Source organism: Papaver somniferum, chromosome 6 (genome assembly GCF_003573695.1).
Source record: "Papaver somniferum cultivar HN1 chromosome 6, ASM357369v1, whole genome shotgun sequence".
In the NCBI taxonomy this organism is placed as follows: domain Eukaryota; kingdom Viridiplantae; phylum Streptophyta; class Magnoliopsida; order Ranunculales; family Papaveraceae; genus Papaver; species Papaver somniferum.
The window spans coordinates 71,333,264-71,346,317 of NC_039363.1; the positions used below are offsets into that span (position 1 = coordinate 71,333,264).

General features: G+C 36.4%; 1 protein-coding gene across 2 annotated transcripts; it reads left to right on the plus strand.

Moving 5' to 3' along the window:
* The first annotated feature begins 8,389 nt into the window (after positions 1 to 8,389).
* On the plus strand, positions 8,390 to 13,026 carry LOC113287945 (NEDD8-activating enzyme E1 regulatory subunit AXR1-like). Of its 2 annotated transcripts, none has more exons than XM_026536834.1 (15): positions 8,390 to 8,537; positions 8,899 to 9,071; positions 9,184 to 9,347; positions 9,880 to 9,990; positions 10,374 to 10,453; positions 10,567 to 10,717; positions 10,805 to 10,898; positions 11,053 to 11,141; positions 11,366 to 11,439; positions 11,537 to 11,699; positions 11,811 to 11,896; positions 12,101 to 12,142; positions 12,276 to 12,456; positions 12,541 to 12,631; positions 12,741 to 13,026. In XM_026536834.1, exons 1-14 carry the CDS (start codon positions 8,500 to 8,502, stop codon positions 12,622 to 12,624), a joined length of 1,530 nt encoding a protein of 509 aa, XP_026392619.1. In that variant the 5' UTR covers positions 8,390 to 8,499; the 3' UTR covers positions 12,625 to 12,631; positions 12,741 to 13,026. The 2 variants fall into 2 exon arrangements, with proteins under 2 accessions (XP_026392619.1, XP_026392618.1); XM_026536833.1 differs by having other exon boundaries at positions 8,391 to 8,537; positions 12,101 to 12,184.
* Positions 13,027 to 13,054: the final 28 nt, after the last annotated feature.

The following is a 13,054-nucleotide window of genomic DNA, read 5'->3' on the forward strand; positions in this document are numbered from 1 at the left end:
CGTTACAGTATTTGTTTCTCCAGGTTCAACCAAATTATTGGCGTTCCCTAAAATAAGTTTTAACTAACTACAATTATTATTTGTGTTTCTCGATCCTTAGGAGAACTCTTTCTTCCCCACATCAGTTCAAGCTGAAATAGGTAAGACGAACTCGACCTTGATGTATCTAATACTGGAAGATAAATATTGTACTATAGAGATGCATGAAATCCTTCTTATATAGTGATGCCGAGATTAGGCTTTTCCTAGAATTCAATCTAAGTAACTTCTAAAGATAGCAACTATTTTTATCCCAAGTTAAGGCTTTTCTAAATATAAAGACTAACATTTAAGGGTGTACAAAATTCCCGTACACCTGTGGCCTGCCATGTGCCGCCTAGACCCGAAGGAGTCTATGGGCACCCAATAACCTGTCATGGAATTTCCCAGCCTGCCTGATTATTTTAGGTGGGCGAGCACAAGATTTTATTCAAATTTTGGTGGCCAGCCTGCCCAATAGCCTTTTTAAGTTTGATTATAGTTTTTGCAACCACAATATCATGTTTTTACATATATTTTTTTATTACTTATAAGATACAAATAATTGTTAACTAATCGGTAGTTGAAGATGGTGATAATTATTAGATTTTTCATGTATTAATATTAATGATCAGTAAAAACATCCAAAATCCGTGGACCGACCGGCCTAGCATGACCTGCCCAAATATTTTGATGGGTCGTGGGTGTGTAATAGGCGCAATGTTAATTGCATTACATGGTCTACCCGTGCCCAATAAACTTTAGGAGCACCTTAGGATCAGGCTTGGATTTCCCGTCCTGATAGAAAAAATGGGTCGGGCATCCTGGCTTGAACGGTTATACACTTACCTTAGATTTTTAAGCAATATACTTTCCAAAGTTATAATTTCTCAGTACTTGCTTAAATTAGAATAACCATGCCTTAGCATCAAGTAAACACTTATTTATGACATTCAAATTAACTCTAATTAGGTTTTAAAAATATGCACATAAGTGAGACTTAGCTTGGAAAATAAAAATTAGAAATCATAATTAAGACACATTAGGTCATGGTTTCTCTTGTTAGGTTTAAGAACAAAAAGAACTTTAGTTCTGGAACTAAGATTGTTATTTAAGGAGTTATGTGACAAGGATGTAAAAAAAACAACTAAACATCTAATTTTCGGAATCAATCTGAACTAATTTTCGAACCAACATGATAACTTTTTAGTATCAAGTTATGTTTTGGTTCTTTCGAGACTTTGACTTAATAAACGGTCAAGGTCACACCCACTAACGCCTAGACTCAATTTTATCCCATGCATATAAGAAGATTTAATGTAATGGATATTGATCCCTAAAGTGAATACTTATTTGAGATAGATAGATAAGGAGGTACAAAACCCAATACGAGCATCACACTCTCTTATTTTGTGAGTCATCTCTTCCTCAAGAAGAATCAAATGGTGGGATTTTACTCCAATCACCATATACTTACGATTTAATCGGATCTCTACATGTATTTGAACTTTTTTCGGTACTCCATCTCCTTTGCCTTCAGAATATTTGAATTAATTTTATATTACTTGTAATTTTAAACTTGATGTTCTCAACCATAATGTAATCGACTTAGATATATGAATGAAGATGAAGAAGTTTTATAAAAATAAAAATAAAGAAAGAAAAATAACTTTATTTTGCAAGGTTAATAAAAAAAAGAAAATGATCGGTGAGAGAGATGCTTCTCTGTCCCTTAGTCGAGAACTAAATTTTAGTAGGAAAAGTTATTATTATTGGAAAATTAGAGGCAAGGTCAAAAAAATGCTCAAGACTCCCGACGTCCAGTAATCTTTTCATATTCACACTTATTTTCTAAAGCATAAGTGATATATTAAGAAATTGGAGACTAATTACACGAATTTATGTCATACCTACCGAGTCACTAGTTACAATTTGGTTAAATAAAGAAGGGACCGTATGGTCCCAGAATGTTGTTGAGAGGTTTATTTTCATCCGCTGCTTTGCTAGACCATCCGCTGCGTAGTTTTCTAAACTATCTGTTGTCTGATTTCCTTCCATGTAACTGTGTTGGATAACGCATGTCGGAAATTGGTGCATTATCTGTTTGATTTTAGAAATTATATCTGCTACATACCAATGTGATCCTAAATTAGTTTCTAGGAACTGAAAATGATTTTATGAGTTCGTTTTGAATTGAAGTTTCGGCCCGCTCTTGGCGCTATCAATATGGTCCAAGTCTCAGCTGTTAGCGTGAAGGTGATACCTAAATATTTATGCCACTGCAACCAAAGCTCTTGCCACCGATTTCCTATATATGAATCATGCACCACCTACTCCAGGGTGACATCTCATATGTATTGATCTTTATCGAATCCTTATTAGGTTTGATCCAACATACCGAGATGGTTGTTGTTGATCTTGTTGGATTTTCTGTAGGTAACACTCCAATAACACTACCAATGTGGTCTCCCTTGCCCCAAGAAAATACTTGATAGAGTTTAATACTTTAATCGTCACAAGTGTAATATTAATATACTATAAGGACTATTCCTATGCATATGACAAACATCAGATTTGTCATATATGCACCCACTATGGGTATGCCAAAGTGTCAAATATATATGCCTATATGTCAATTATAACATATAGGCATATACGATGGAGTTTCCAGCGAGCGATGGAGTGTCCATCGTTAGATAGTCATAATATCGCTCACTGGTCATTCCAGCGCCAATGCTAGTCATTACATCGCCCGATGATTCGATCACCGCTCATCGGTTCCTTATCCAACGACTACTACCCCCCCCCCCCCCCCCTCTATAAATACCCATTTCAATTCACACCATCTCAACTTCAAATTCATTTCACTATGCCTAGTGCTCGCATAACCGAAATGGATTTCAGTCGAGAAGAAGATATTTCTCTAATTCGATGTTGGGTTTCGGTTGCAAGCGATAGAAATTTCAATTTAGAGACTGTTAACTTATGGGACACTGTGTTTCAAAGGTTTATGACGTTAAGTCACGTAAATTTAAGAAAAACAAATGAGTATCTTCAAAATCATTATTGTTTCATCAATAACGATGTGAGAAAGTATCATGAAATTTTGTGGTTGATAAAAGAGGATAATCCTGGGTTGTGCACTGAAGAACTAAAAATTATAGCTCATAGCAAATTTTCCGAAGACAACAGAAGATGGTTTAGTCACGAAGAATGTTATGAACTCTACAAGGTTCACGTGCAGGGATTCAATTTTTAAATATTGTGTTATGCAATGAAGGTTAATTTTTAATGAAATGTAAAACTAGTTTTTATTTGAATATTAATATAAAAGATAGTTTCCATTAATTAAAATAAAAAGATTACATCTGAAATGTTTAAACTAAATTACGTCCATAAACTACTCATTTCCTTTCTGACCAAAGGCCCAATTACCCGCGTTTTCTGGATCAAGAGTGTTGTTCAACATATTAGTTAGCGACCCGGTTTGAGACTCACTTGGTGGTTGAGTATATCAGAATCATCATAACCTGGATAATTAATGGGTCCAGGACGCAGGGGAACATGATACAGATCTTGAAATGCGTGTTGTTGATATGATGGAGAAGTTTGCTGAAATGGTTGAAATGCTGATGAGCTTGAGGCAATTGGGGTAAACAAATTCGATTGCCTAATTGCTTCTACGGTCACACCACCACCAGGAGTCATTATGTCAGTTGGAATTTTTCTAAACAGACGTGCAGGAGTTGTATCCATGCCAACGTTTTCATCACCTTCACGTTATACTTGAGTATCTAACACTAGGTTTGGAGTAGAACTTTCTGATACCTCCTGCATAGAATGACGTCTCAAACTTCTTTCACTTCCACGATTTCGGTTACTGGGACTCATGCCTCTACCACTGGGACTCATTCCTCTAACACTGGGACTCATGGCTCTACTACTACCTGAACCATCATTACCGGGAAATCCTTGACTCATGTCAAACATCATGCCTTCCCTCATTTTTTTCCAACTCATTCAAGTGGAATTGTTGAAATCCATGCAATAGAGCAATGATAATCGTTCAACTGAGTCTGATACTGATCTGATGTAGTATTAACCCCCCAATATGGATAAGTCCGATCAAGTGCGCTGGAAGCAATTGGATAAGTAACAATCTCTCCATATATGGTGGATATAGTCTGTACATCCCAAGAAAATGGTGGCATAGTTGACGACGAACCCGCTTGAGAAGGATATGCAAACGCGTTGCCTGTCTCTGGTGGAGGTTGGAAGGAAAAAATTCATCGCCGAGTGGCATTCTACCTAAAGTTGGGAAATCCACCCGACCAAAACTTTGGGGTTGCATAACAATATTGGGCTTGAAAATAGTGTTAAACCAAAATAGGTATTCATTTTTTTCCATTGGCTCCTGGATCAATTCATCAACTTCTTTCCAATGATGACCTTCCCTTATCAATTTCAAGTAGTCGTCTTCAGAAAACTCTAAACTTGGATAGGGGTTGACGGTTATCACTGATCTTCTATGCAACTGAAGAAGATGTCTTTCACCATAATACCAAACACCCTTTTCATAAATAGGTCTGTATAACACGATCCTTTTAAGACTTAGTTGTACCATTCTCTGAGCTTGTTCTTCTTCGAACTCAGGGATTGCTTCATACGGCTGGGAGACAAGATTAAGACTTGTTCTATACAACTGTTGAGTCTTATGAATAATAACAGTATGATGACTATCTTCAATCTATTCTGGTTGCTAATTATCGAAATCGTACTTCAGTATGACCGAAAAAACATTGGTGTGATTCTTAAGAGAAGGTTCTGAAACACGAAAATATGTATACCACCAATATTGAAATAATAAAATTATTGGTTAGTAAATTTTCATGTGCAAAATAACAAACAAATAGTGTGAAAAATATTGGTTCTTACCTCCAACAATCCCCAAAAAGCATTAAAAGTATCTTTGACACAAGTCGAGCAATTACCGAGGGATATGTCTATGATAAAATTGGAAACCCCCAATCATATGTTGGTGCTTGCTCTAAATCTTCTAATGCTTCGAGAAAATCAATTAACACCACTGAGCTAGCATTTGGAAATAGACATTGTCCTAGTGTCCATAACACAAACGCACGTTCGAGCTCCTCATAATATTTGCTATCGTGTTCTCAATCATTTTATTAGCATAAACTTTTCAAAAAACTTTTCAACCCAGCCACTTTTAATCCATTTGCTTTTATTTTTCTGTATGTATCATTTCCTTCTACATCATTTGAGTATAACGAAAGTATTTGTTTCCATCTATTTCCTGATAACCAATTTAGTGCGTTAAATGGAAGTAAGTTTCCAGCACATGAAATTACCGTTAACATGTACAAATCTATCGATGCAACTCCTATTAACAACATTTATTCATAATTAAAGTTTGTTGAATTTTATAAAAAAATACATAATCTAAAAATTTAATTACTAGAAAAAACTGACTTACCGCATTCAAAGTCTTTGAAAAAGAACGTGTGTAGTCTTCTACCATCGTTCTAATATAACTTGAACTCCTTGAGTCATGTAGTTTCTAGGTTGTATATGATATAAATGTTGCCAAGGATATCTTCAGACTCTTTCTTGAACAACAGGGGGAAGTAACTGAGAAATCGTACGGAACTCAGACCATCCACCTCTTAGATTAACTGAATTAACTCGCTTCGGATGGTTACCATCACCGGCTACTTGTCTAACATTTTGAAAATCATATTCTTTATCTATAATACAAAACAGAATGGGTTTTTGAGCTTGGACGGATGGATAGTATTTTGGGAGACAAATGTTGCATCCGACTATTCCAGTCCCATCTCAGCCAAAGACATCCGACGGATGTAAGAGTTGAAACCTCTTTTCATCATGAATATACTTTGAGCGGGTTCCCTCATAATTAGGTTCACAAATGAAAATTAAGTATATTTTTTAAAACCATTACCTTCAATTGGCTCATTGTTTACATTATATTCTCCATCTACAAATAAATAAATATTTTAATAAATCTAAAATACAAAACAGAATGAATTTTTGAGTTTGGACGGTCGGATAATATTTTGAGAGACAAACGTTGCATCCGACCATCCCAGTCTCGTCCCAGCGAAAGACATTCGACGATCGTCGTTTCTGTAACCCCTCCCATTATGAACCAAAACTTATTAATCTTTAATTATTTCATCACCTCTTAACTCAAGAATTCAAAGAAATATTAAATGAAATCATAATATATCATACATGCATTAATTGAATTTAGTGGTGGCATGATGAATCTAACGGGAAATGAGATTTATTTGTTTATTTTTATTCATAACTCATAAGAGAGATATGCATACACACTATTACTTAGATGATTTTGTGTTCGTTTTTGGATAATGTGTATGAATAATTTTACAATGTACTTATAGACATTATTTTTGTTTAAAACAAAATGGAAAACTATCTTGCAAAGGAACACGATTTAATTTAAAGTCCGAAAAAAAAATTACACAAGTCAGATATCATACTAAAAAAGTGTCGTTACGGCACGAATTATCTCTAGATATTTATTATAACTCTCTATTAACCTCATGTCATGCCGTTACAGCACTGGTTATTTCTAGTCCACAACAAAACTTAATCCACTGGCTAGGGTTACTAGTAAATCCTTTGAATTTTCTGTTTTTTTTTTCTTTTCTCACTCTCCATATTTGTTTACGAAGTAAAACGAAAGATAATTTTCTTAGCGAAGAGAAGAGAAGAGAAAGTTGAGAAGGAAAGAGGAGGTAAAGTGTGAAGAATAGATGACAAGGTGCGATATCTATAGGCGTTAGAAAGTCGAACGTTGGCGATATTATTTATAGGCGTTGTAATCAATATCGCTCGTTAAAAACTCGGTCACTCTGTGATTTTCCCATAATGACACAACTCGTTTTCCATGCCACCTGGTATGCCGAACAACTTTTTTTTGGCATGCACATAGCAAAAGGGACGACCTCATTTTGGGGCACATGAGCCACCAAATGGGAAAAAAGTTAAAATTACCAAGGAGTAAAACTGCGAATAAACACATCGTACAATTACAAAATTGTCCTTACCGCTAGAATTTATACTTGCCCACGCTGAAAGTCTCTCTTCATCTCTTCCGTATTTGCGTTGTTACCAAGCTACTGGTACTACAAGCAGCACAATTTCCTCCATTAAAGAGTTTTAAATAAACCCTCTATATCTAACAGGGGGTTAGTCCTCGAGTGATTTCTGGGGAGTTGAGTGTATTTTAAATCTCAGGAATTTTGAGAGATTTTGAGAGAGTGTAGGGAGTTTGAGAGAGTTTGGTGTTTTTGAGTTCAGGGAGTTTGGGGGAGTGTAGGGAGTTTGAGAGAGTTTATTAAAGGGAGTTTGGGGGAGTTCACTCCTAACTCATTCTCTTTTAAGAAACAATAAACCCTCATTTACAAATAACATTGATCTTTAATCAAAAGAAAAAAAATAAATGAAAATGATCATATCTCTGTATCAATAGTATGTTATTTTGTGCAACGAGATAATTTTTTTTCCCTTCAATTTAACGGTCTCCATACAATTCTAACTCCCTTTGTTCACGAACATTTTTCCACATTTTCCTGTTGAAGTTTTTACTAACTGTCCACCGAGAGCGACCAAATGTGTCACGTATTGTGATGGAACTAAATTTGGTTCAAAATCTTTTCTCCGAGCTATAGCATTTATTGAATCTTATTTATTTCTAAAATTAGGCTTCTTATTTGGGGTGGTTAAGGGAGTAGTGGTTGGTTATAGGTGGTGATGGTAGTGGTGAGAAAATAGTTTTGACGGTGGTTGCAGAAGTGGTAATGTAATTCAACTCAGGGAAGCGCTAATTGTGAAGACTTCTACATTTTTTTTGCCGGTGCATCTTACGGGATATGTAGATCTAAACAAATCTATATATCCACACGTTTTCATGGACTCTAGATCACTATCCTAATATTTTCCTAGAAATGTTTCACCGTATCATAATGGCCGTCATCTGACAATCATTTCATCATGTTGGGAACAACATTTTTGTTGGTGAGATTTGAGAAATCCGTATGATTTGAAAAGAAAGATTTTGAACCAAATTTGGTTGTGAGACCAAAATACACTAAAATCTCTACTCTTTTGAGAGATTTGTTGTGAGACCAAAATACACTAAAAACTCCTTCGAACTCCCCAAAGCAATCAACTCCCTAGTATTATAGGGTTTTATGACTAACAGGGAGTTCAAGAGCTTTTTTTAAACTCTCCAGCGACTAACAGGAGACTCCTCTAAACTTCCCCACGACTAACGGGGATTTGGAGAGACTCCCTCAAACTCCCTCGGGACTAACATGAGAAAACCCAAATACATTAAAATCTCTCAAACTCTCCCACGACTAACCCCTGTAAGCTTTTCGTTTTCCCCCTTTTGCTTCTTAGATTAAGGTAACAATGGCGGAGCCCAAAACCAAATACGATCGCCAAATCAGGTATATTTACTTTCCTCTCTCACCGAATAACATGTTGCCCTAACCATGAAACGGTTGTTTTCCGACCGATTAACCTTGATTTTCAATGACCTGTAGAGGATTAAAGTATCTTGTAGGTATTTCACTTCAATGGTTCAGGAGTGTGCTCTTAAAATTTTATTACTGTTAACTCTTGCTTGTGACCTTCGAAAACCTAATATCTGTGAGTTTTACTGGTTAAACTGATTAGATTGGTGCTTACATCATAGATAGGAGTTTAGCTATGTATTTGAGAACCAGTAAGCAATTTATGCTATAAAATTAGGGCAGCCTTTGCTACCACTTCTAAGATGTGTTGAATGTCTTTGGATTTCAATTGTAGGATATGGGGTGAACAAGGACAGACAGCTCTTGAGAAAGCTAGTATTTGTTTGCTCAACTGTGGCCCTACTGGTTCTGAAGCATTGAAGAATCTTGTTCTTGGTGGAGTTGGTAGTATAACTATCATTGATGGATCTAAAGTTGAAGAAGGGGACCTTGGCAACAACTTTATGGGTATATTGATATCTCCGTTGTTTTGTTTTATTCTAATTGTGAAAAGTTTCATATTGATTTGCAAAAGCTTACTCAAGATGATCTTTTACTTACACCTTCGTTGTTTGAGCAGTGGATGAGTCAAGCATTGGGCAGTCCAAGGCTAAATGTGTCTGCGCATTTTTGCAAGAGCTAAATGATGCTGTGAAAGCTAAGTTTGTAGAGGAGTCTCCGGAGGCACTAATAGAGATGAATCCATCGTTTTTTTCACAGTTCACATTGGTTATAGCCACTCAGGTATCAATTTAGCTGATCCAATTTAGGAAATTCCTGTTAGATATTTTTGATCTGAATTTAGTGTGTATCAAAGAAAAAAACAGTTGTCAGTAAAAAACCGAAACCAAGCCTCACTAAGTTCATTCTTTGAATACTTCCATAAAATATATTTCTTTAGCCAAGTTTCCAAAAGGATAATTGCAAGCCTTCAGTAATGTAACCTTTTGAGGTGGAGAAAACACTGCAAAAGAATGATAGATGCTTGTGAACCAGGAATGTTAGTCTGCTGACTCAGCCAAAGCTTACATTTGGTTCACCTTAGTTTCCTTCATAAGATATATTCGTCTTACTAAAGCAATCAATTGACAGCAAGTTTACATACACAAGGGCTTACATGAGTTTGACTTTTTTGTTCACATTTATCAAATTAATTTTTTATTTTAACTTTGATGCCCTTGGTTAATGTTCTCTATCTGGAGAATCTTCTTAACGGCATTTGTCTTTATTTCCGATGTGTGAAAGTGTTAACGAAGTTGGTATGCTGCTTTATCAGCTGAAGGAACCGTTCATGCTAAAGCTGGATAAAATCTGTAGGCAGGCTGATGTTATGTTGGTGGTTGCACGCTCTTATGGTTTAACTGGCCTTGTGCGAATCAGTTTGAAGGTAATGTCATGTAAGCATATAGATGGCAAAGTTTCACGATAGCTGAGAATTTTCAGTGGTACAGTATGAAATCAATAATTTTTAGGCTTTTTGTTGCATGCCCCAAGAAAGTACACAGGAATTTCACCCTGTAGTCTCCTGGTCTCAATGTCATTTTCGTATTGATCACAACTTGCAGCTGTGTTGTTGTAATTGCTCCTCCCATTTTCCATGGCCAATGTCTACTTCTTAACTATGTATTTGACTGTCCTCTCTTAACTTATATTCTTCTCCCTGGTTTGGTCTGACCACAGACACAAATTATGTTTAAGTTAGCAACTTAGCATGACATGAACGATACAAAAGGCAAATGCTAACTCCTTGTGTGCATGTGTGTATGACAGGAACACACAGTGATTGAATCGAAGCCTGATCATTTCTTGGATGATCTGCGATTAAATAATCCATGGCCTGAACTCAAGCGGTACAATCTCTTCACGCCATCTCCTATCTAATTGCTCGACCAAACTCTGGACTTCTATTTGACAATTCTCTTGACTTCTGTTTGACAATTAATTTCACATACAACTGTAATAGGTTTGCTGAAAGCATCGACTTAAGTACCACTGATCCTGTTGTCCATAAGCACATTCCGTATGTTATTATTCTTGTTAAGATGGCAGAAGAGTGGGCAAATGCACATAATGGATCTCTGCCTTCAACCAGAGAGGAGAAAAGAGAGTTTAAGGTTAACACATTAAAACTCTGTTTCAGTTCGTGAATCCTCTTTAATCATTTCAGTACAATAACTTGATCAACTTTCGGAACAATTCAGGATCTGCTGAAATCCAAGAAGATTGCATTAGATGAGGATAACTACAAAGAAGCTATTGATGCCTCGTTCAAAATTTCAGCTTCTCGAGGCATTAGTAAGTATTAGAGTTCCCACGAGCATACTATTGCTTTTATTGTTTGTGGTGCAAAGCTCAACTAGGAGGACCTTTTTTTCTTACTATTGAGCAAGAAAGTGTCGATGATGTGTATGACTACTGTATTTACCAAGTTCTTGTATGTATTCACCAGGTTCCAATTTGCGTAAAATAGTTGATGACAGCTCAGCTGAAGTTGATTCTGCATCATCAGACTTCTGGGTTATGGTGGCAGCTCTGAAGGTGGGGTTTTGTTTTATGGTTTTGGATGGGTTGCAAAACCATTGGAGACCATGGTTCCAACTTTAGGTGCCAACGTTGACACATACAAAAAAGAAGAGTATTTGGCAAAATTCCGTTTTTAGACTCGCAAATTCTGATTCTGTAGTCCATTCCCTTTAATTTATTTCAGCATCAACACTTTGGAGAAATCTTATGGGTCAATGATTTAATTTCATGTCTTGTAGGAATTCATTCTTAATGAAGGTGATGGTGAAGCACCTCTTGAGGGAGCTATACCAGATATGACGTCTTCAACAGAGTTAGTGACAGGATTCATTCATGAAACTTAATAATTAAAATATCAAGGAAGTTACGCCTATTTTTACTGATAGACTGTTATCTCAATGATCTTGCAGATTCTACGTGAATTTGCAGAAGATCTACCAGGCCAAAGCCGAGGAAGATTTTCTTGCAGTTGAGAGAAGGGTGCGAGATATTCTAAAAAAAGTTGGCAGAGATCCCGCTTCCATTTCCAAAGGAAACATCAAAAGTTTCTGTCGAAACGCAAGAAAGCTTATGGTTACGTCCTTCATTCTAATACAGATTTTATTTTCTGTTACTTGGTTATATAATTTTGTAGTGTCCTACTGATATCACACATGATTGACAATGAATGATCTTATGTTGCAGGTATGCAGATATCGTCCTATTGAAGATGAGTTCAATTCTCCTACCTTGTCAGAGTTGCAGAAGTATTTGACTGATGAAGACTACAGGTGTGTTCTTCCTCCTTACCGGTACTCGTAGGTCGTAGCTAAGCCTAGGATATTTGTCTCTAAATAAATTCTATCACTTCTGCATGTAAAATTAACTAGGCTTTTGAAGAAACTTTCTTCCTTTTGCTACGCAAGCATTTTTTTTGGGTTCACTCTGTTGGAGGTATCATAATATATTTTTATCATTGGTTTCGTGTGTTGCAGTATTGCCGTTGGGTTCTACATTCTGCTCCGAGCTGTTGACCGGTTTGCTACTAACTACAACAGATTTCCTGGTCTTTTTGATGGGTAATTCCTTGTAGTGTTTCCAACCACAATATGTGGTTTTTCTTAATGATGACAAGAGATACCTCTAATCCTATTGTGATAAATGCTACAGCGCTGTGGATGAGGATATATCTCGACTGAAGACTATAGCTGTTGGCATACTAAGTGACTTGGGTTGCAACGGGTCGACCTTGACCGACGACTTGATCAATGAAATGCATCGATTTGGTGGTGCGGAGCTCCATACTGTAGCTGCTGTAATAGGAGGAATTGCTTCACAAGAAGTTATTAAGGTCCCCCTCTCTCTCTCTCTCTCTGTGTGTGTGTGTGTGTAGTTACCAAGTTGATCCGGACTGCTAATTCCTTGTTATTTACAGCTCATCACGAAGCAGTTTATTCCCATGTCTGGGACATTTATCTTTAACGCCATTGATCACAAGTCTCAACTGTTGGGATTGTAGTAAAATGGTAGGTTATCCATCTCCCAAAAGAGTTACTCTTTCAATTGTTTGTTTACAGTTCAATTCTTGTGTAACTTGCAGGTTTGTTTACAGTTCAGTTCTTGTGTGACTTGCAGATTATGCTTGGAGAAATTGCCCTCATTGTTCCTTATGAATACAACTTTAAGAATGGTGGTCTATTTCTTGTTTCTGGAAACGAAGACTTTAGATAGTTTCATACTGGGATTGGTCCCTAAAATTTGTAAGAATCGAGGGAGAAGACATTTTTGGCACTAACTATTAACGAGGTTTTGTATCATAAAAAAGAAAAATTAACCCTAGCAAATTTTGTCTTCTTTCTTCCTGGATGTTAATTTCTTTTCTGCTGTTCTTTAATCTGAAATAGAAAATTTTTATGGAGTATACTGTGTATATGGTAGTAGTATCCTTG